Consider the following 23461-nt stretch of genomic DNA (forward strand, 5'->3'; position numbering starts at 1 on the left):
AAGCAAATGGTCAGAAGAAGCAAGCTGGAGTAGCCATTCTAATATCAAATAAAATCAATTTTCAACTAAAAGTCATCAAAAAAGATAAGGAAGGACACTTCATATATTCCTCAAAGGAAAAATCCACCAAGATGAACTCTCAATCCTAAATATCTATGCCCCAAATACAAGGGCACCTACATACGTAAAAGAAACCTTACTAAAGCTCAAAACACACATTGTACCTCACACAATAATAGTGGGAGATTTCAACACCCCACTCTCATCAATGGACAGATCATGGAAACAGAAATTAAACAGAGACGTAGACAGACTAAGAGAAGTCATGAGCCAAATGGACTTAACGGATATTTATAGAACATTCTATCCTAAAGCAAAAGGATATACCTTCTTCTCAGCTCCTCATGGTACTTTCTCCAAAATTGACCATATAATTGGTCAAAAAACGGGCCTCAACAGGTACAGAAAGATAGAAATAATCCCATGCGTGCTATCGGACCACCACGGCCTAAAACTGGTCTTCAATAACAATAAGGGAAGAATGCCCACATATACGTGGAAATTGAACAATGCTCTACTCAATGATAACCTGGTCAAGGAAGAAATAAAGAAATTAAATCCAGGGCGGGGAGCCGGGTAGCGATCCGAAGCGGCGCGGCTGCACTCCGGGCCCGCCGCACCTTCCCCTCCAGTCAGGGGAACCGCTGCATGGGGCCGGGGGGGGGGGGCGGACCCCCCAGGCGGGCTGGGGCTGAGCCCGGGCCCGGGTGAGAGCTCCGGGGGGGACCATGCCCTGAGGCCGAATGGCTGCAGCATGGCTCACGGCCGGGCGCGCTGATGCTCAAGTGCGTGGTGGTCGGCGACGGGGCGGTGGGTAAGAGGTGCCTGCTCATGAGCTATGCCAACGACGCCTTCCCCGAGGAGTACGTGCCCACTGTCTTCGACAGCGTCACCGTGGGGGACAAGCAGTACCTCTTGGGACTCTATGACACAGCTGGACAGGAAGACTATGATCGTCTGAGGCCTTTATCTTACCCCATGACTGACGTCTTCCTCATATGCTTCTCTGTGGTAAATCCAGCCTCATTTCAAAATGTAAAGGAGGAATGGGTACCAGAACTAAAGGAATATGCACCAAATGTCCCCTTCTTGTTAATAGGAACTCAGATTGATCTCCGAGATGACCCCAAAACTTTAGCAAGACTGAATGACATGAAAGAAAAACCTGTCTGTGTGGAACAAGGACAGAAACTAGCAAAAGAGATCGGCGCATGCTGCTATGTGGAATGCTCAGCTCTGACCCAGAAGGGTTTGAAGACTGTGTTTGACGAGGCTATCATAGCCATTTTAACTCCAAAGAAACACACAGTAAAAAAGAGAATAGGATCAAGATGTATAAACTGTTGTTTGATTACGTGAGAAACATCTTTAGTGGCCAAGGAAACTGTCATTTCTCCCAGAAAGCATTTGAAATGCTACAGCAATGTCCTGACCTCTTACAATGAAGCAGTTTAACTTGAGGGGGGAGGGAGCCTGTCCTCAGCATCCTACAGAGTTCATTGAGAATGTTTCATAAAGGTCTAAGCGGCAGCGAACAGCATCTGAAGCCACAATCTACTATAAATACTTTATTTCAACTAGAAGGTACAATCTCTCAGGGGTTTCATAGTTAAAAAGCTACAATCACATCATGTTGAAATGACATTTAGAAAACCACAGTGCTGTAAATGGACGGCTCGGCTTTGACCATGTACACTTCTGCACAGCCCTTATGGACTCTGCACAAAGAAATCACTTCTCTCCCTTCTCCTCTTAATTGTTCTTGTATGTAAGTTGCTTTCTATTCCAGTATATCCAGAGTGGCGAGATAACCAGGCCAGCCACGTAGCCAAAGGTCGCTCCGAATGTACAGGAGATGGGCCACACCTAAGGAAAGAATTGAGATCTAAGCCAACCGATGCTTTATTACACTTGAGCACAAATGAAGTGTACTGCACACATTTCTATAGTGAAGCTTAGTGTGCTTCATAAAGAATGCCAAGTTTAATAGGTCATGACTGCATTGATCATAACACTAAAAGTGTCCACATTTTAGTTAATGTGCATTAAACAGTAACATGGCCTCTGGCAACTGTAGCTCTAGTTTGCTTTTATCTAAAGTGCATGAAATACATGCAAAAGTAACATGTAAAAATGGGTCATTGTTTACCATAATCCTGAACTCAGTTTGGCTCTGAATTAGTTGGCCATTTTTCTAATTCCTACACTGGCTGTGTACATCAAATGAAATAAGTGAGCAAACCTTAGAAACGTTCAGTCGTGTGAGAGGAAAGACCTGAGATGCGAGCATGTCACGTGGAATTTGTGGGTATCTGCTTCCATGGTAAGCTGATGGCCACTTGGAGCTGCAGATAGTGTGTCCACAGCAGAAGGTCTACACACCACAGCTTACGTACACACCTAGAGCATGAGGCAAGAACACACTCCCCACGCTACATCTCACTAAGCCAGAAATAGAGGAGACTTTTTAATGCCACAGACAGGGTGTGTGTGAAAAGTCTTGCAGACACCTTCATGTCCTTTGTAAAGCTTATCTGGTGTACTGCAGCCTTTCTTACCCTTCTCTGGGGAATCGGCCATCCAAGTGTACTGGAGGGAAACCATCCTAATAACTGGCTGCTACCTCGTTGGCTTTCTTCTTCCGTCTGCTATGGATCTGCCTTATTCTAAATGCCATGCAACAGACAGTAGTGTAGGCAAAGCTTCCATGTGAACCACCTCATGCAGTCTGGGGAAGCACAAGCGAATCCACACATTGGTACCAGCCTCCCTTAGGTTCAAAGTTGCTGTTGCTTAAACTACGACATCTCTGTCTTTAGCAAGCTTCTGTTATCTTCCATGGTTTGTGCTTAAGCTTTGTCTAGTGCACAGATTGGGTAATGGAACACTAAACATTTATACTTGAAAATGACAGCCTTAAATGTTCATACCAGTCACAAATCTAGATGTACTGTCTTGCATGTGAGCTTTGTAGGAGTTTTTAAAATATGAGCACCACACTCCCCACGCGGTAGCAGACCGTCTACTGACAAGAGCTCTCTTGGAAGTGGACGCAGGATGTCCTCAGGCAGTGGCGGTTCACATTGGGTATATCGTGGCCTTATTTATGTATGCTCAAATGGGACTTCTGTAAATTTCCCATTTAGTTTCGGTCTGTTTTTAGATAGAATTGAAAGAAATTGTATAGTCGGCTAACGTACTAGCTAAGTTGTCAAACCTATGATATGAAGGAATCAAGACAGTAAAGTATTATTCATTTCCAAAAAAAAAAAGAAAGAAAGAAATTAAAAACTTTTTAGAATTTAATGAAAATGAAGGTACAACATACCCAAACTTATGGGACACAATGAAAGCTGTGCTAAGAGGAAAACTCATAGCGCTGAGTGCCTGCAGAAAGAAACAGGAAAGAGCATATGTCAGCAGCTTGACAGCACACCTAAAAGCTCTAGAACAAAAAGAAGCAAATACACCTAGGAGGAGTAGAAGGCAGGAAATAATCAAACTCAGAGCTGAAATCAACCAAGTAGAAACAAAAAGGACCATAGAAAGAATCAACAGAACCAAAAGTTGGTTCTTTGAGAAAATCAACAAGATGGATAAACCCTTAGCCAGACTAACGAGAGGACACAGAGAGTGCGTCCAAATTAACAAAATCAGAAATGAAAAGGGAGACATAACTACAGATTCAGAGGAAATTCAAAAAATCATCAGATCTTACTATAAAAACCTATATTCAACAAAACTTGAAAATCTTCAGGAAATGGACAATTTCCTAGACAGATACCAGGTATCGAAGTTAAATCAGGAACAGATAAACCAGTTAAACAACCCCATAACTCCTAAGGAAATAGAAGCAGTCATTAAAGGTCTCCCAACCAAAAAGAGCCCAGGTCCAGACGGGTTTAGTGCAGAATTCTATCAAACCTTCATAGAAGACCTCATACCAATATTATCCAAACTATTCCACAAAATTGAAACAGATGGATCACTACCGAATACCTTCTATGAAGCCACAATTACTCTTATACCTAAACCACACAAAGACACAACAAAGAAAGAGAACTTCAGACCAATTTCCCTTATGAATATCGACGCAAAAATACTCAATAAAATTCTGGCAAACCGAATTCAAGAGCACATCAAAACAATCATCCACCATGATCAAGTAGGCTTCATCCCAGGCATGCAGGGATGGTTTAATATACGGAAAACCATCAATGTGATCCATTATATAAACAAACTGAAAGAACAAAACCACATGATCATTTCATTAGATGCTGAGAAAGCATTTGACAAAATTCAACACCCCTTCATGATAAAAGTCCTGGAAAGAATAGGAATTCAAGGCCCATACCTAAACATAGTAAAAGCCATATACAGCAAACCAGTTGCTAACATTAAACTAAATGGAGAGAAACTTGAAGCAATCCCACTAAAATCAGGGACTAGACAAGGCTGCCCACTCTCTCCCTACTTATTCAATATAGTTCTTGAAGTTCTAGCCAGAGCAATCAGACAACAAAAGGAGATCAAGGGGATACAGATCGGAAAAGAAGAGGTCAAAATATCACTATTTGCAGATGACATGATAGTATATTTAAGTGATCCCAAAAGTTCCACCAGAGAACTACTAAAGCTGATAAACAACTTCAGCAAAGTGGCTGGGTATAAAATTAACTCAAATAAATCAGTTGCCTTCCTCTATACAAAAGAGAAACAAGCCGAGAAAGAAATTAGGGAAACGACACCCTTCATAATAGACCCAAATAATATAAAGTACCTCGGTGTGACTTTAACCAAGCAAGTAAAAGATCTGTACAATAAGAACTTCAAGACACTGAGGAAAGAAATTGAAGAAGACCTCAGAAGATGGAAAGATCTCCCATGCTCATGGATTGGCAGGATTAATATAGTAAAAATGGCCATTTTACCAAAAGCAATCTACAGATTCAATGCAATCCCCATCAAAATACCAATCCAATTCTTCAAAGAGTTAGACAGAACAATTTGCAAATTCATCTGGAATAACAAAAAACCCAGGATAGCTAAAGCTATCCTCAACAATAAAAGGACTTCAGGGGGAATCACTATCCCTGAACTCAAGCAGTATTACAGAGCAATAGTGATAAAAACTGCATGGTATTGGTACAGAGACAGACAGATAGACCAATGGAATAGAATTGAAGACCCAGAAATGAACCCACACACCTATGGTCACTTGATTTTTGACAAAGGAGCCAAAACCATCCAATGGAAAAAAGATAGCATTTTCAGCAAATGGTGCTGGTTCAACTGGAGGGCAACATGTAGAAGAATGCAGATCGATCCATCCTTATCACCCTGTACAAAGCTTAAGTCCAAGTGGATCAAGGACCTCCACATCAAACCAGACACACTCAAACTAATAGAAGAAAAACTAGGGAAGCATCTGGAACACATGGGCACTGGAAAAAATTTCCTGAACAAAACACCAATGGCTTATGCTCTAAGATCAAGAATCGACAAATGGGATCTCATAAAACTGCAAAGCTTCTGTAAGGCAAAGGACACTGTGGTTAGGACAAAACGGCAACCAACAGATTGGGAAAAGATCTTTACCAATCCTACAACAGATAGAGGCCTTATATCCAAAATATACAAAGAACTCAAGAAGTTAGACCGCAGGGAAACAAATAACCCTATTAAAAAATGGGGTTCAGAGCTAAACAAAGAATTCACAGCTGAGGAATGCTGAATGGCTGAGAAACAGCTAAAGAAATGTTCAACATCTTTAGTCATAAGGGAAATGCAAATCAAAACAACCCTGAGATTTCACCTCACACCAGTGAGAATGGCTAAGATCAAAAACTCAGGTGACAGCAGATGTTGGCGAGGATGTGGAGAAAGAGGAACACTCCTCCATTGTTGGTGGGATTGCAGACTGGTACAACCATTCTGGAAATCAGTCTGGAGGTTCCTCAGAAAATTGGACATTGAACTGCCTGAGGATCCAGCTATACCTCTCTTGGGCATATACCCAAAAGATGCCTCAACATATAAAAGAGACACGTGCTCCACTATGTTCATTGCAGCCTTATTTATAATAGCCAGAAACTGGAAAGAACCCAGATGCCCTTCAACAGAGGAATGGATTCAGAAAATGTGGTACATCTACACAATGGAATATTACTCAGCTATCAAAAACAACGACTTTATGAAATTCGTAGGCAAATGGTTGGAACTGGAAAATATCATCCTGAGTGAGGTACCCCAATCACAGAAAGACATACATGGTATGCACTCATTGATAAGTGGCTATTAGCCCAAATGCTTGAATTACCCTAGATCCCTAGAACAAATGAAACTCAAGACGGATGATCAAAATGTGAATGCTTCACTCCTTCTTTAAATGAGGAAAAAGAATACCCTTGGCAGGGAAGGGAGAGGCAAAGATTAAAACAGAGACTGAAGGAACACCCATTCAGAGCCTGCCCCACATGTGGCCCATACATATACAGCCACCCAATTAGACAAGATGGATGAAGCAAAGAAGTGCAGACTGACAGGAGCCAGATGTAGATCTCTCCTGAGAGACACAGCCAGAATACAGCCAATACAGAGTCGAATGCCAGCAGCAAACCACTGAACTGAGAATAGGACCCCCGTTGAAGGAATCAGAGAAAGAACTGGAAGAGCTTGAAGGGGCTCGAGACCCCATATGTACAACAATGCCAAGCAACCAGAGCTTCCAGGGACTAAGCCACTACCTAAAGACTATACATGGACTGACCCTGGACTCTGACCTCATAGGTAGCAATGAATATCCTAGTAAGAACAGCAGTGGAAGGGGAAGCCCTGGGTCCTGCTAAGACTGAACCCCCAGTGAACTAGACTGTGGGGGGGAGGGCGGCAATGGGGGGAGGGTTGGGAGGGGAACACCCATAAGGAAGGGGAGGGGGGAGGGGGATGTTTGCCCGGAAACCGGGAAAGGGAATAACACTCGAAATGTATATAAGAAATACTCAAGTTAATTAAAAAAAAAAAAAGAAAGAAAGAAAAGGCAGTGGAAATTAAATGTGAAAAAGCAACACATTTTATACAAAGCTCTAATGTCTAAGCAGTGCTCTAATGTCTAAGTGAGTACGAAAGAAGTCATTGTGCAAGAAAAATACATTCTACATAAAATCAGAGTGAAGTGTGGTGGTCAATAGTAACTATCCTCTGAGAGGCTCTACTCAGCAGCTGACAGAAACAGATGGAAATACACACAGTCAAACATTAGACACAGATTGGGGACTTTTATGGATTACTTGGGGATTGGTGGTCCTGACATGAGGGGACCCCATAGGAAGATGAACATAGTCTACTAACCTGTGAAAGACCCCAGCTTAGCAGCAGTAACGCCATTTTGCAAGGCTATATTTAAGATGACTGGTTCAGAGAAAGGTTAGAACACTGAGTACACAGCGGCTGCCAAACAAGATGTGTTTGGTTGAAGGCCTGGCAACAGGAGGACTGCTGTTGAGCACCTGACAATGAGAAAAGCCCCGGGAGAGGTCCCACACCCTGGTGGGGGGCCGAGTCAGCTGTTATGTTCCAAGAAGGTAGCTAAGAAACTTGCCCCCGGGCTAAACTCTTGGGGGGCCGAGTCAGCCGTTATGTTTCTGGAAGGTAGCTAGGAAACTTGCCCCCGGGCTAAACCCTTGCCATATTAGAATCCACCAATTATATCTCTGTAACCATGCATCTGCTTCTGTATGCTTGCTTCTGCTCCCCAAAATCCTATAAAAGCCCATCCTTGGTTCCGTGGGGCGCGCCAGTCCCCCGAGTGACTGAAGCGCCCGCAGGTGCCTGTGCCTGTGTATCCCGACAATAAACCAAATCCTCTTGCTGATTGCATCCTGTGGTGTCTCGGTCTGGTCTTTGGAGTTGGAGGGTCTCCATCCCGAGGGAAAGTTCTCCCTGAGAGCTTTTCATTTGGTGCATTGGCCGGGAAAGGAGATCCTCCACCCAGGGACCACCGACCACCCACTGGGAGGTAAGCCGGCCGGCGTCTGTCTGTCTGTCTGATTTTGTCTCGTTCTGCCTTATTCTGTCTGTTCTGTGAGCGCTCGGCCAGGTCTGTTCTGTGAGCGCTCAGCCAGGTCTGTTCTGTGAGCGCTCAGCCAGGTCTGTTCTGTGAGCGCTCAGCCAGGTTGTTTGGAATTTGGGCGGGACGAAGAAGGAGCTGACGAGCTCGGACTTCTCGCCCCGCAGCCCTGGAAGACGTTCCAAGGGTGTTGGGGCCCGACTTTTCGGGGCCCAATCTGGGAGAGGAGAAAGATCCGGACTAACGGCACCTCTGTCTGTATTTTTGGCTTTCAGAGGGCCCCGGACCTTTGCCACCTCCATCTGACTTTTTGCTTTCAGTTTGGTACCAAAGCCGTGCAGCACGCCTGTCTGTTGTTTGTTTGACTGTTGGTGTTGTTTGTTTTCTCTGTGTTCTAATCTTCCTTAGAACTAACATGGGACAGTCCCTAACAATGCCCCTAAGTCTCACTCTTGATCATTAGAAAGACGTCCACGACCGGGCACACAACCAGTCCGTCGAGGTTAAAAAAGGAAAATGACAGACTCTCTGCACATCCGAGTGGCCCACTTTCGGAGCGGGATGGCCAGTGAATGGCACATTTAATAAGATCATTATTTTACAGGTTAAAGATCGGGTCGTCCACGGACATCCTGACCAGGTTTCTTCTCGCCTTAAACCCTCCCCCTGGGCGGAACCCTTCGTGGACCCGAATTGGCCTCCCCTCAACCCCCAGCCTGTCCCCTCGGCCCCGCCCGGTCTGCCGGCCACGTCTTCCTCTCTCTACCTTTGTGAAATCAGAGCCTTCTAAGAAACCTGTCCTCCCGGCAGACCCAAACTCCCCTCTCATAGATCTTCTCTCTGACAGGCCCGGCTAAAACGGAGGAGGCAGAGCCGCCGGCCAGATCAGTTGCCGGGCCACAGTCTGATAAGGGTTTCTCCCCTGTCGCAGGGAGATTGCGCAATAAGTGCGAGGTGATGCCAGATTCAACCTCCCAGGCTTTCCCACTTAGACAGGGAACCGGTGGCCAGACCCAATACTGGCCGTTTTCAGCAGCTGACATTTACAATTGGAAACAACACAACCCTTCTTTCTCCAAAGATCCGGTGGCACTCACCGACCTAATAGAATCTGTTTTACTTACCCACCAGCCTACTTGGGATGACTGCCAACAGCTCTTACAGGCCCTCTTAACCTCAGAAAAAAAAAAAAAAAAACAAAGAGTGTTCCTAGAGGCCAGAAAGCATGTTCTGGGAGATGATGGGCATCCCACCCAGCTGCCTGAGAAAATTGATGCAGCATTCCCACTTAAGAGACCAAACTGGGATTTTAATACAGCTGAAGGTAAGGGACACCTATGCCTTTATCGCCAGTTGCTTCTAGCGGGTCTCCGAGGGGCTATACGACGCCCTACTAATTTGGCTCAGGTAAAACAGGTATTACAGGAAGCAGGGGAAACTCCCTCCGCCTTTCTAGAGAGACTTAAGGAGGCCTACCGTATGTACACTCCCTATGATCCAGATGACCCAGGACAAATGACGAGTGTCTCTATGTCCTTCATCTGGCAGGCTGCTCCAGATATCAAGACTAAGTTACAGAGGTTAAAAAAATTTGCAGGGCTATACATTACAGGATTTACTTAAAGAAGCTAAAAAGATTTTTAATAAGAGAGAGAATTGAGTCGAATCTTGGCCGCCGTAGTTCAGGGCCAAAAAAGGAAGGGAGATAGGCGGGGAGCTCGAAAGGGGCTGAAGCTGGATAAAGATCAATGTGCCTATTACAAAGAGAAAGGGCACTGGGCCAGAGAGTGCCCCAAGAAGCCTGGCGGACCCCGAAAGCCTCGACCACGAACCTCCCTCTTGGCTCTAGATAAAGATTAGGGAGGTCAGGGCCAGGAGCCCCCCCCCTGAGCCCAGGGTAACGCTTAAAGTTGGGGGGCAGCCGGTTACTTTCCTGGTAGACACAGGAGCCCAGCATTCAGTCCTCACCCAAGCTTCAGGACAACTCAGCGACCGGACGGCCTGGGTACAAAGAGCTACTGGTGAGAAACAATACCGATGGACTATGGACCGCCGGGTTCAGCTGGCTACCGGTAAGGTGACCCATTCCTTCTTACATGTTCCGGACTGCCCGTACCCTCTGCTGGGCCGTGACCTGCTCACCAAACTAAAAGCACAAATTCATTTTGAGGAAAGAGGGGCCCGAATAACTGGCCCCCACGGAACTCCCCTTCAAGTTCTATGAATATAGACTATATGAACTGGGACAGGACAAGCCACAATCCCTAGAAATAGACACTTGGGTCACGAATTTTCCACTGGCTTGGGCAGAGACTGGTGGGATGGGGTTGGCGCTCCAACAGCCCCCCTTAATTACAACTCCAGTCTCCATAAAACAATACCCCCTGTCACATGAAGCTTATCAAGGTATAAGGCCTCACATTACGAGGCTTCTAGATCAAGGCATCCTAATCCCCTGCCGGTCGCCTTGGAATACGCCTCTTCTGCCTGTTAAGAAACCTGGCACTGGAGCTTATAGGCCAGTACAAGACTTGAGAAAGGTCAACAAGAGGATAGAAGATATTCATCCGACTGTTCCAAACCCTTACAATTTGCTCAGTAACTGTTCATCGATGAGAAACAGGGGTATGCTAAAGGGGTCCTAACACAAAGATTGGGACCCTGGAAACGCCCTGTGGCCTACCTGTCTAAGAAATTGGACCCTGTGGCCTCCGGCTGGCCACCGTGCCTAAAGATGGTGGCTGCTATTGCTGTCCTGATCAAGGACGCTGGAAAATTGACTTTGGGACAGCCACTCACCATCCTAGCACCCCACGCAGTGGAGGCCTTGGTAAAGCAGCCCCCAGACCGCTGGCTCTCTAATTCTCACACCAAGCCTTGTTACTGGATGCAGAACGGGTTCAGTTTGGGCCCGTAGTCACCCTCAATCCTGCCACCTTGCTTCCTCTACCAGAGGAGGCAGAACAGCATGACTGCCTAGAAGTACATGGAACCAGGCTGGACCTATCGGACCAGCCTCTTCAGAATGCTGACCACACATGGTACATGGATGACAACAGCTTCTTGGCAGAGGGAGAGCAAAAGGCTGGAGCTGCGGTCACTACGGAGGACAAAGTGATTTGGGCGAAAGCCCTGCCTGCTGGTACCTCCACACAACGGGCTAAACTCATCGCCTTGACTCAGGCGCTCAAGATGACAAAAGGTAAGAGGCTAAATGTATATACAGACAGCCGTTATGCCTTTGCCACGGCACACATCCACGGGGAGATCTACCGGAGGCGGGGGCTGCTCACATCTGAGGGTAAAGATATGGCTAAAATTCTGGCCCTCTTAGAAGCCCTATTCTTGCCCAAAAGACTGAGTATTATACATTGTCCAGGACACCAGAAAGGGCACAACCCAGAGGCACGAAGAAACCGGCTGGCCGATGCCACAGCTCCAGAAGCGGCCATGAGCAAACAAATCTTGTCCTTAAATAGCCCAGACCAACCCACGCCCCCACCAGTGGGACAAACCAGTTGGGTTTACGCCCATGAGGACATAGAGCTCCTAAAAAAAAATGGGGGCCATCTACCACCCTCAACTAAAACAGTGGGTCTACAAAGGACTTTTGAATTGATCTCCTTTTTACATAAATTAACCCAATTGAGGTTTAAGAAGATAAAAACCTTACTAGATCGGGAAGAGATAAATCTGTGTTTTTCGAATCGGGACAAAGCGATACAAAAGGTGACTGAGAGTTACAAAGTGTGCGCTCAGGTTAACCCGGGAAGGACCAGGATTGGACAAGGAGTTCGTCCTAGGGGACACCGTCCCGACATCCATTGGGAAATTGATTTTACTGAAATTAAACCAGGTATATATGGATACAAGTATCTCCTAGTGTTTGTAGACACCTTCTCAGGATGGGTCAAAGCCTTCCCCACGAAGCACGAGACTACAAAAATGGTCACCAAGAAGCTCCTCGAGGAAATCTTTCCCAGGTATGGCATGCCTCAAGCGTTGGGGTCGGACAACGGGCCCGCTTTCGTCTCCCAAGTAAGTCAGTTGGTGGCCAAATTGCTGGGGATTGATTGGAAATTACATTGTGCCTATAGACCCCAGAGTTCAGGTCAGGTAGAACACATAAATAGAACAATTAAGGAGACTTTATCCAAACTTACGCTTGCAACTGGCTCAAAGGATTGGGTGGCCCTCCTTCCCCTAGTTCTATATCGGGCCCGGAATACCCCGGGCCCCCATGGTCTAACTCCTTTTGAAATAATGTATGGAGCACCACCCCCATTTGTCCATTTCTTTGATTCAAACATTGCTGATTTTGCTGACAGCCCTTCTCTGAGGGCCCATTTACAGGCCCTACAGATTGTGCAGAGAGACGTCTGGAGACCTTTGGCCGCTGCTTACCAGGACAAGCTTGAGCATCCGGTGGTGCCACACCCGTTCCAGATTGGAGACACCGTGTGGGTGCACAGACACCAGACCAAGAATCTCGAGCCACGGTGGAAAGGACCCTACACCGTCCTCCTGACTACCCCGACCACCCTAAAGGTAGACGGAGTCTCGGCTTAGATCCACGCACCACACGTCAAGGCAGTCCAGTCTGAGGAATTGACTAATCACAACACTACACCCCAGACATGGAGAGTTCAGCGCACTCCAAACCCCTTAAAGTTAAAACTCCTACGTGGCTCCTCCTAGCCCTTTTGTGGCCTAGAGTCAGTGGGGAAATAAGCCCCCACCAGACAGAAATTTCTTGACCAAGTCGAGTGAAAGATTTCACTCAAAGTTAACAAAAAAAAAATGGGGGAATGAAAGACCCCAGCTTAGCAGCAGTAACGCCATTTTGCAAGGCTATATTTAAGATGACTGGTTCAGAGAAAGGTTAGAACACTGAGTACACAGCGGCTGCCAAACAAGATGTGTTTGGTTGAAGGCCTGGCAACAGGAGGACTGCTGTTGAGCACCTGACAATGAGAAAAGCCCCGGGAGAGGTCCCACACCCTGGTGGGGGGCCGAGTCAGCTGTTATGTTCCAAGAAGGTAGCTAAGAAACTTGCCCCCGGGCTAAACTCTTGGGGGGCCGAGTCAGCCGTTATGTTTCACGAAGGTAGCTAAGAAACTTGCCCCCGGGCTGAACCCTTGGGGGGCCGAGTCAGCCGTTATGTTTCTGGAAGGTAGCTAGGAAACTTGCCCCCGGGCTAAACCCTTGCCATATTAGAATCCACCAATTATATCTCTGTAACCATGCATCTGCTTCTGTATGCTTGCTTCTGCTCCCCAAAATCCTATAAAAGCCCATCCTTGGTTCCGTGGGGCGCGCCAGTCCCCCGAGTGACTGAAGCGCCCGCAGGTGCCTGTGCCTGTGCATCCCGACAATAAACCAAATCCTCTTGCTGATTGCATCCTGTGGTGTCTCGGTCTGGTCTTTGGAGTTGGAGGGTCTCCATCCCGAGGGAAAGTTCTCCCTGAGAGCTTTTCACCTGTACCTCTGGGAGCTCTCAGGGTCTAAGCCACCAACAAACAACACACATGGACTGCAGTGAGGCACCCCCTGCTCATATGTAACAGACATGCAGCTCAGTCTTCAAGTGGGTCCCCCAAAAACTGTACTGGAAACTCTCCCTAAAACTGTAGCTTGTCTATAGTGTCCTTCCCCAAACGGGCTGCCTTTTCAGGCCTCACTGGAAGAGAATGAGTCTACACTAGAAGAGACTCAATGCACTGGGATGAGGGGGATACCCAGGGGAATACACGGTTACAGAGAAGGGGAGGGAGGATGGAGAGATGTTTTTGTGGGGAACGACTGAGAGGGGGCAGTGTTTGGGGTGTAAATAAATAAATATAAATTTAAAATAAATAAAATCATTTACTATGGAAAACTAAAAAAAAAATTAGTAATCAATGACACATGCAAATACATTTAACATAGTTTGCTGGTAGGAAATTACAAGTGAAAACCAGAGTGAGATGCTCACACATGGCAACTAGAATGACTGAAAGTGAAGAATGAATAGGATGAATGGTTAAGTACAGTCATAATTCCAAATGCTAGACTGGGTGTGGCACATACAGAATTCAATGCAGAGTGGGAATGCAAACGTGTAGTCGCCTGGGGAGCTGTTTGCTATTTTCACACAAATTTAAACCTGCTGGAGCATATGCGCTAAATCTAATGTTTATGGAGTGTAAATTAAAAAAACAAAAGGCAGTGGAGAGGATCTTGAGCAGCATGGAGACTTTGCAATAAATCCATTCTCCTGGCACTATGGCTGCTGATCCATTCACAGAAGTCCACAGCCAGTACCTACACCGTTGAAAAATATTTCCCTCAGTAGCAGCAGAAATTGACTGCTAGCTCTGTTAGTGGCCAGCATGGGACATTCCCAGCAGAGAAGTCTCACTCTAGGTCCCCCAAGAATAGAACACCAGAGGTGTCTGTCTCTGTATTTTCTACCATCCTGTCTACAGATCCTTGGTCTTCCTCTACTGAGAGCTCAAAAAACTCCATTCACTTCACTCCACTATTTGCCTCCACCTCACTGTTTGCCAGTTCCCCTACCAGACCCAATATCCATAGTCCCAAGGAAGGCTCTTGAATGTGGTCAAGGGGAGCCCATTCTTCACTGTGCAGAAAATATCAGCCAATGGGAAGGATGGTAACAAGGTGGGGGAGGGGGGAGGTAGGGAGGAAGGGAGAGAAGGTGATACTCATGTGTGGGATATGTTAGTCTGAGGGTTCCAGAAGCCATGCTGGGTGGTTGCTCTTCAAGGGCCAAGGGCCATGACAGTGTTGGGCTCTGTAGCTCCCCCTCTGAGGCAGCCACTGTCTTGGCCTCACCCCTGCTTCTAGTGGGGCTTCTCTAGGCCTTCTTAGTTTCTCAGAGAAGAACCCAGACAGACACATTCTCCACAGCTTCAACTGAACATGCTGCTGCTGCTCCTGCTGCCCTAGGGGATGCAGGGAGTGGAGGCCAAGGAGAGTTACACCCTGGAGGTGAGGATGGAAGAGATGGTGTAAGGATGGCCTGTGTTGTCCTTGTACCCTCTGGCCCCAGGGCCAACAGTCTCTCCAGCTTAAACCTTGTATTATCTCATTGATAAGTGGCTATTAGCCCAAATGCTTGAATTACCCTAGATGCCTAGAAGAAATGAAACTCAAGACGGATGATCAAAATGTGAATGCTTCACTCCTTCTCTAAAAGGAGAACAAGAATACCCTTGGCAGGGAAGAGAGAGGCAAAGATTAAAACAGAGACTGAAGGAACACCCATTCAGAGCCTGCCCCACATGTGGCCCATACATATACAGCCACCCAATTAGACAAGATGGATGAAGCAAAGAAGTGCAGGCCGACAGGAGCCGGATGTAGATCGCTCCTGAGAGACACAGCCAGAATACAGCAAATACAGAGGCGAATGCCAGCAGCAAACCACTGAACTGAGAATAGGACCCCCGTTGAAGGAATCAGAGAAAGAACTGGAAGAGCTTGAAGGGGCTCGAGACCCCATATGTACAACAATGCCAAGCAACCAGAGCTTCCAGGGACTAAGCCACTACCTAAAGACTATACATGGACTGACCCTGGACTCTGACCTCATAGGTAGCAATGAATATCCTAGTAAGAGCACCAGTGGAAGGGGAAGCCCTGGGTCCTGCTAAGACTGAACCCCCAGTGAACGTGATTGTTGGGGGGAGGGCGGCAATGGGGGGAGGATGGGGAGGGGAACACAAGTAAAGAAGGGGAGGGGGAGGGATTAGGGGGATGTTTGCCTGGAAACCGGGAAAGGGAATAACACTCGAAATATAAATAAGGGGCTGGAGAGATGGCTCAGAGGTTAAGAGCACCGACTGTTCTTCCCGAGGTCCTGAGTTCAAATCCCAGCAACCACATGGTGGCTCACAACCATCTGTAATGAAATCTGATGCCCTCTTCTGGTGTGTCTGAAGACAGCTACAATGTACTCATATATAATAAATAAATAAAATATTTAAAAAAAAGAAATATAAATAAGAAACACTCAAGTTAATTAAAAAAAAAAAAAACCCTTGTATTATCGTTGTGGTGGTTTGAATAGGTTTAATCCCGATAGATTCATGTTTGAATGCTTGACCATAGGGAGTGTTGACTGTTAGGAGGTGTGACCTTGCTAGAGGAAGTGTGTCACTGTGGGGGTGGGCTTTGAGCTCTCTCAAGCTCAAGCTATGCCCAGTGAATTGGTCTCCTCCTGCCTTCTCTAGCACCATGCACCATGCACCCTGCCATGCTTTCCACCATGACAATAGACCAAACCTCTGAAACTGTAAGCCAGCCCCAGTTAGATGATTGCCTTTGTAAAAGTTGCCTCGGTCATGGTGTCTCTTCAGAGCAATAAAACCCAAACTAAGACAAAAATCTTGTAAAATTTGTGTCTTCTCAGACACACACATGACAGTTTTCAAACCAAAATCCCTACCATGCTGATTCCAGCCAACTACTATACGAAATTCAAGCCTATTCAGTCAGTCTTTGGATCCTTCTAAGCCTCTTTTTTTTAAAAAATCATTTAATCTTTTTTTAATTGTATATTTTATTTTATTACATTTCCAATGATATTCCCTTTCCTGGTTTCCCTCCACAAACGTCTGATCCTATCTCCCCTCCCCCTGCTTCTATGCAGGTGCTCCCCCACCCACCCACTCCCACTTCACCACCCTGGCATTCCCCTACACTGGGGCATCAAGCCTCCATAGGACCAAGGGCCTCTCTTCCCATTAATGCCAGATAAGGCCATCCTCTGCTACATATGCAGCTGGAGCCATGGGTCCCTCCATGTGTATTCTTTGGTTGGTAGTTTAGTTCCTGAGAGCTCTGGGGGGTCTGGTTGGTTGATATGATTGTTCTTTATAAGGGGTCACAAACCCCTTTAGCTCCTTCAGTCCTTTCCCTGACTCCTCCATTGGGGTCCCCGTGCTCAGTCCAATGATTGGCTGTGAATATCCCCATCTGTATTTGTCTGGCTCTTGCAGAGCCTCTCAGAAGACAGCTATAACAGGCTCCTGTCAGCAAGCACTTCTTGGCATTCGCAATAGTATCTGGGTTTGGTGTCTAAATATGGGATGAATTCCCAGGCGGGGAAGTCTCTGGATGGCCTTTCCTTCAGTCTCTGCTCCATACCTTGTTCCTGTATTTCCTTTAGACAGGAGCAATTCTGGGTTAAAAATTTGGACATGAGTGGGTGGTCCCATCTTCCAACCAGGGGCCTTGCCTAACCTCTGGATATGGTCTCTAAAAGTTCTCCCTCCCCTGTTGGGCATTTCAGTTCATCTCATCCCCATTGGATCCTAGGAGCCTCTTGCTTTCCTGACTTCAGGAACTTTCTGGTGGCTACCCCCAGTACCCCATCCCCCATTGCTACACACCTCTGTTCAATTTCCTGACCCTTTGTATATCATCCCTGTCTCTTCCCATAACTGATCCTGCCCCCCTTTTTCCCCTCCCAAATTTCTCCCACCCTCTACCTCCTGTATTTTGTTCTCCCTTCTAAGAAGAACTGAAGCACCCATACTTAGGATTTCCTTCTTCTTGAGCTTCATATGGTCTGTGAGTTGTATCATGGGTATTCCGAACTTTCTGACTAATATCGACTTATCAGTGAGTGCATACCATGTGTGTTTTTGTGACTGGGTTACCTCACTCAGGATGTTATTTTCTAGTTCCATCCATTTGCCTACGAATTTCATAAAGTCATTGTTTTTGATAGCTGAGTAATATTCCATTGTGTAAATGTACCACATTTTCTGTATCCATTCCTCTGCTGAAGGATGTCTGGGTTCTTTCCAGCTTCTGGCTATTATAAATAAGGCTGCGATGAACATAGTGGAGCACGTGTCTTTGTTGTATGTTGGAGCATCTTTTGGGTATATGCCCAGGAGAGGTATAGCTGGGTCCTCGTGTAGTGGAATGGCCAATTTTCTGAGGAACTGACAGACTGATTTCCAGAGTGGTTGTACTAGTTTGCAATCCCACCAACAATGGAGGAGTGTTCCTCTTTGTCCACATCCTTGCCAGCATCTGCTGTCACCTGAGTTTTTAATCTTAGCCATCCTTACTCTCAAATCCCTCCTAGGTCTCTTAATGTCCCAAAACTGTGGATGAGAATATGACAATAGAATAGGGACAGGAGACTACAGCACCCAGATTAACATACAAATAAAGCCTATTTTCGGGAAAACTGGAAGTTTCCTCATCTGAGCTTTACACACAGATGGACAGAGCTCAAGCCAGTTGGCAGAGGAAGCTTGTCATGAGCACACCTGCAGTGTCTTTCCATAATGTCAGAATTTATTGAATAGCAATAAATTCACAGGGTTTGCTGGCTTTAATGATAGCAATTCGCCTTAAAATCCAAGTTCTTTATTCCAACCTTAATTATCAATATCAACTCTCATATCACACAGCACACAATAAATATATCCAAATCTTTCTGTCTCTATGTTTCTCTTTGTCTCTGTCTCTCTCTGTGTGTGTCTCTCTCTCGGTCTCTGTCCCTGTGTGTGTGTGTGTGTGTGTGTGTGTGTGTGTGTGTGTGTGTGTGTGCATCTAGGCTACAGAATGAATGAGTTCAGATGCTTAAGAAGTGGATGGAGAAAAGATTTCTGGTAGAAAATACTGCTTGGGGTCAGGTTTGAGAACGAAGCTGCAACATCTGGATGCTGGATGAAAACAGCAAACCTGGTCCAGAGCAGGAAATAAGTCAAGACCAGGACACTGCCGATTAGCTCCAGATCCAAACAGGATCCCTTCAGTCCCTGAAGAACACACCAAATAATAGGTCTGTGTGCAGCCATAACATCACAGTAATAAGTGTCTATCACTTATAGGATGGATCTACATGAGGGAGACACAGCATTTTCTCCATCTGTGGTATCTGATAAGTCCTTGGGCCCTCGTAGTTCCAATCCTCCCCCATTCAACTTACAGCGTAGCTCCCTTTCTAGTCCCAGGGACAAGTTAATGGTCTTTATTCAGGTGCCTGCCTTTTCTAGGTCTACTCGGCAGTACAACGGTGTAGAAAGCCTCTTGTAAAACAGTCTCCTGGGACAATGCACAGCTCGGGCGATAACAACTGTTTTATCCAATATGGAGTAATAGCCTGATCTCAACAGCTTCAAAGCCCTTCCTCATGAGGGATTCATCTAATAAGCAGAGCACAAGCAAGAAAAATTAAGCCAGATATAAATTGGAGTGGCAGGTGCTATATAAATGTAAATGTTTATAAAGGTTCAAAGGCATCAGCTGGGACTCTGTGACTTTACCCTTCAGCTAACTAGTCCACTCCTACCCTCGAGAGTGCTTTCCCCTTTTTTATATTTTTAAAATTACGCTTTAAATTTTATTTCATATGGGGTAGAACTATGCACATGTGGAGATTATAAGACTCCTTGTGGAACTTGGGTCTCTCTTTCTTTCATGTGAGTCCAGAGGATAGGATGCAAGCAGCCAGGCCTAACAGCAAGCAACCTTATTGAGTAAGCCAGCTGTATGGCCCACTTTCCCTTTCTTAACTTGTTTGAGGGTTCTTGCAACGAGCACAGCTACTGGTACTGTACCAATGAGCAGTCCTCCTCAATAGGGAAGGTTCACCTAACCCAAGTTAGGTGCACATGGAGCAGCAAGGGAGAAACATCCCTCACCATCAAGTGGGTGACAGACAGCTCGCCCTCACATCTCCACTTTACCTAAATAAACCAGCAGTTTTCAACATGTGGGCAGTGAGCCCCCCACCAAAGGAGTCGCATATCAGATATTTACGATTCATGACACTAGCAAAATTATAGTTATGAAGTAGCAACGAAATAATTTAATGATTATGGGTCATCACAACATGAAGAACTATATTAAAGGGTCACAGCATTAGGTTGAGAACCACTGTAATAAATAAATGGACGCTATCTCGGTTTTAACCTAAGTCCCTGGTCTAACCAGAAACTTGTATTAAGTTGGGGAGTACTGAGAGCCTAGTTTAGGTCATCTGGAGAAGAAACTGAAGCCCGGAGCATTAACAAATTAGTCATGGTGTTGGAAAATGTCGTAAACTATACCCTGAATGGGAAAAGTGATTGCCTCAAAATGCATACGAATCTAAACCATTAATCAAGGCTATCCAGAGTCCATTATTAACAACGACTAATCATAAATAATAGCTAGCTCTCTGAAAACACTCAGATTTCCTAACGTACAAGCAAAAAGAGCACATCTCTTTCCCATACACAGACAAACCGCATCCAACAACTAAACACCAAGCCCGTGAGCACCGCCTCCAGGCACAGCACCGGGGCTGCCTGAACGCTCCCGGAAACAGTCTCCAAATCTCGAAAGCCCAGTGCCGCGACAAGCAGAACTCTCGCGAGAACAGTCGCCGCTTAGCGGAGACCTGATAGGTAGGTCGTGGGTATGGCCCGGCCTAAGTCGTCCGGGAGCCGGATGGACAGACAACTGGAACACGATGTGCGTGAGCTCGTCCGGCAGGTCACTGGCCTGCAGGATGAGGCGGATTCCAACTTCCAAATGGCCCTGGACTTCGCCTGGTCCAACTTCAGGTGTGGGAGCGCGGCTGCGAGCTAACGCCGGGCGGGCTGGCGGGCGGATCCGGGTCAGGAGTGCGGCCTCCTGGAAACCGCCGGCTGCTGCTGTGCCTTGGTTTCCCCTAAGTGCCCTTACGTGAAACACGCAGTTGCAGCGGCACATCCTAGAGAGCTGTTGACTCTGCTCTCCCTCACGCAGTACTTTGCACGTCAGAAGTCATTTAATGGCTGGAAAAGTGAATTTTTAGCGCGAAATTCTGATCACATCACCAACTCCCCTCTACTCTTGCTCCGGCCACTTGCAGATTTCCCTGCTTCTGTGTCCTCTTTTTGCATAAAACAAATTCAAGTTCTACTACTGAGCCACACATAGCATGCCTAGTAAAATCACCTTAAACAGTGAACAGTTTGTCAAGCTCTACGATCCTGATTGTAAACGCAGACATGAGTGTGCCTAGGTCGTGAGAATACAGACCTCTCAGGTTCATAGCATGCCAACTATCCAAAACAACGAGTGCGATTTCTAATTATGATCTGTAAAAAGAGCAATGATTCAAGTAAGCTAAATAACCCAGAAAGCAATTGTAGCACAAGTAATTTTTCTAGTGGCAGGCTTGAGGCAGGTGATAATCACTTTAGAGTTGGGAGAGACATAAGATGTTGCATACTATAACAGCAGTAGTGAAAGCATAGGTATCACTCTGTCACCAGTAGAAAACATGTAACATTCACATTGTATTACAGCTGCTTTATTTCCAAATGTTGTTTGTTATTACATCAACGAGCCTTTGGTCCCACTGTTGTTTACGTGTGAGTGATTTGCCTCTATGTATACATGTGCGTGTGTGTGCCTGGTACCCAAACAGCTGATCACCTGGAACTCTGGTTATAGTTTGTGTGTTCTGTGAATAGAACCTGGGGGCCTGGAACAAAGGCAAGGAGTCTTAACCCCTAAGCCATCTCTCCAGACCCTTCCCAAAGCTTCCTAAATATGTGGTAATTGTATTTGACTATGCTTTTCTTTGTGTTTTATTTTGCACCTTTAGCAAAATTACTCAGAGGGCGAATGTTAAGATTTCACTGGGCCTCTCTCTTACATTAAAAAGACAAAGAACATCCAGTCACAATGATGTATGCCTGTAATCACATCAGTATTTTGTGCTAAAAATTAGACCCACTTGAGTAGCTCAGGCAGGAGGATTGCTGCGAGTTGAAGGCTATCCTTAGCCTCCTAGTGAGTTCGGAGCCACTAGATTTTGCAAAAACCCTAAGAAAATATGTTATAGTGAACATAACTATGGGACCCATGAAAAGACAAAGGAGCCAAAGGACAGATTGTAGAAGAAGTATCAGACATATGCAGGGATATGGAGAGCTATATGACGTTAAGTATTGTCATGCAATATTGGCATTAAAACTATTTTATCTTTACCAGATTTCATCGTTTCTTGGATGTCAACAGTCACAAAGTAGAAAAAACAATAGAAGGGTATGTCGTTTCTCTGTATATCTATATGTATTCATTGATGTGTTTTCTTAAATTATTTTGGTATCAACTGATTTTTTTAATATTTCAGAATTTATGAGAAACTCACCATCCATTCTGATCTCAGCAAAGCTGCTAGTTGGAAGAGATTAACTAAGGAGTTTCTAAATGTAGCTCTTCCCAGCACAGAGAAAATAAAGGTAAGCCTTCAGTTGTGAGTTCTCCATTTGTATTGGCTTTTCTTGTTCTTGTTGCTGCTACTTTGTTGTTCTGAGACAGGGTTTTCTGTGAACCCACCTTGTAGACCAAGCTGCTGTCGAGATCCGAGATACGCCTGTCTTTGCTTCCAGAATGCTGGGATTAAAAGCAGGTGCCACAGCTATTAATACTGCCAGGCTTTTGTATTCACTCTTTGCGGTATAATTATCATCAATGCGTTACCTCTTCATACGCAGTCTATTTAGTAATGTCCTTGACTGGAGCAGGGCCTCCTTGAGAATGAGTTAACTGTTGCCTCGGGTTTGTTATGAAATGAGCAACATGCCCTTGTTTGCTCCTCTCACTTGGAATTGACCATGGTTATGGGAATCAGCCCTGTTTGGTTACCTTGAATTTCTCAAATAGCAGCTGTATTCTAGATCCAAAATGTGCTTTTATATTATGTCAGGGGCTCCAAGGCCACCCTTGCCACAAGAATTCTCAGCACTGATATCTTCTTATTCTGATATCATCATTGCTATGGTTTATTACCATTAACTAGTGTAGATGACAGTCAGGAAAGGGATGAATAAAACAGAAACTAAGCACATACATATGTGATAGGCTGTACCCTTAAGTTTATATAAGTGTAATCTATGAGGTGCACTCACACAAGGATAAAACTGCCTAGTGATGTACTTCTCAAAATGTTAAGTGACGAGTGGTAAAAATTAAACGGAGATTACATCATTTGTTGTGTACTAGAATGAAGGTTTGTATATGTGCACATCTGTGCTCTATTTTGGTGGTGGTGCTGTTTTGGGTCTTTTGAGAATTTCATACAGTGAATTTTGTCTGTATTCACCACCACTCCAGCTCCTCTCAGACCCATCCCTCCTTTCTACCCACCCAATTTTGTGTCCTTTTTTATTTTAATGCATAAAATCTTCATTTGTGCTGCCTCTGTAGTCATGAGCATGTGGCCTTGTATACCTGCCCTATTGTGGACAGAGAACGGTTTCTGCCTCAAAAACTACAAATAAATCTACACCCAAAAGACTCTATATCCTCCTATTGAGGTTCCTG

At 45.6% G+C, this 23461-nt stretch overlaps 2 protein-coding genes and 1 pseudogene across 3 annotated transcripts in view; all 3 read left to right on the forward strand.

Annotated features, from left to right (window-relative positions):
• Positions 1 to 829: 829 nt before the first annotated feature.
• Positions 830 to 1429, forward strand: LOC147996813 (rho-related GTP-binding protein RhoQ pseudogene; annotated as a pseudogene).
• Positions 1430 to 11112: 9683 nt separating this feature from the next.
• Positions 11113 to 12910, forward strand: LOC148007365 (uncharacterized). The gene is made up of 2 exons (XM_087607298.1): positions 11113 to 12111; positions 12457 to 12910. Exons 1-2 carry the CDS (start codon positions 11174 to 11176, stop codon positions 12695 to 12697), a joined length of 1179 nt encoding a protein of 392 aa, XP_087463424.1. The 5' UTR covers positions 11113 to 11173; the 3' UTR covers positions 12698 to 12910.
• Positions 12911 to 20444: 7534 nt separating this feature from the next.
• The window catches only part of Tubgcp5 (tubulin gamma complex component 5), a 35664-nt gene continuing 32647 nt past the window's right edge, over positions 20445 to 23461 (forward strand). The window contains 3 exon segments of one of the 2 annotated variants that reach the window (NM_001107516.1): positions 20445 to 20706; positions 22127 to 22180; positions 22269 to 22377. In NM_001107516.1, the coding sequence (NP_001100986.1) occupies positions 20561 to 20706; positions 22127 to 22180; positions 22269 to 22377 (309 nt within the window). In that variant the 5' untranslated portion in view covers positions 20445 to 20560. 2 annotated transcript variants of the gene reach the window in all.

Source organism: Rattus norvegicus, chromosome 1 (assembly GCF_021556685.1).
Source record: "Rattus norvegicus strain SHRSP/BbbUtx chromosome 1, alternate assembly SHRSP_T2T, whole genome shotgun sequence".
Taxonomy (NCBI): Eukaryota; Metazoa; Chordata; class Mammalia; order Rodentia; family Muridae; genus Rattus; species Rattus norvegicus.

Bases quoted from the DNA above. Each gene is read 5' to 3' on its own strand.
- LOC148007365 (XM_087607298.1), top strand. From the start codon at position 11,174: ATGGATGACAACAGCTTCTTGGCAGAGGGAGAGCAAAAGGCTGGAGCT. The intron at 12,112-12,456 runs GTATGGCATGCC...TTTTGCTGACAG, and splicing joins CTCGAGGAAATCTTTCCCAG to CCCTTCTCTGAGGGCCCATT.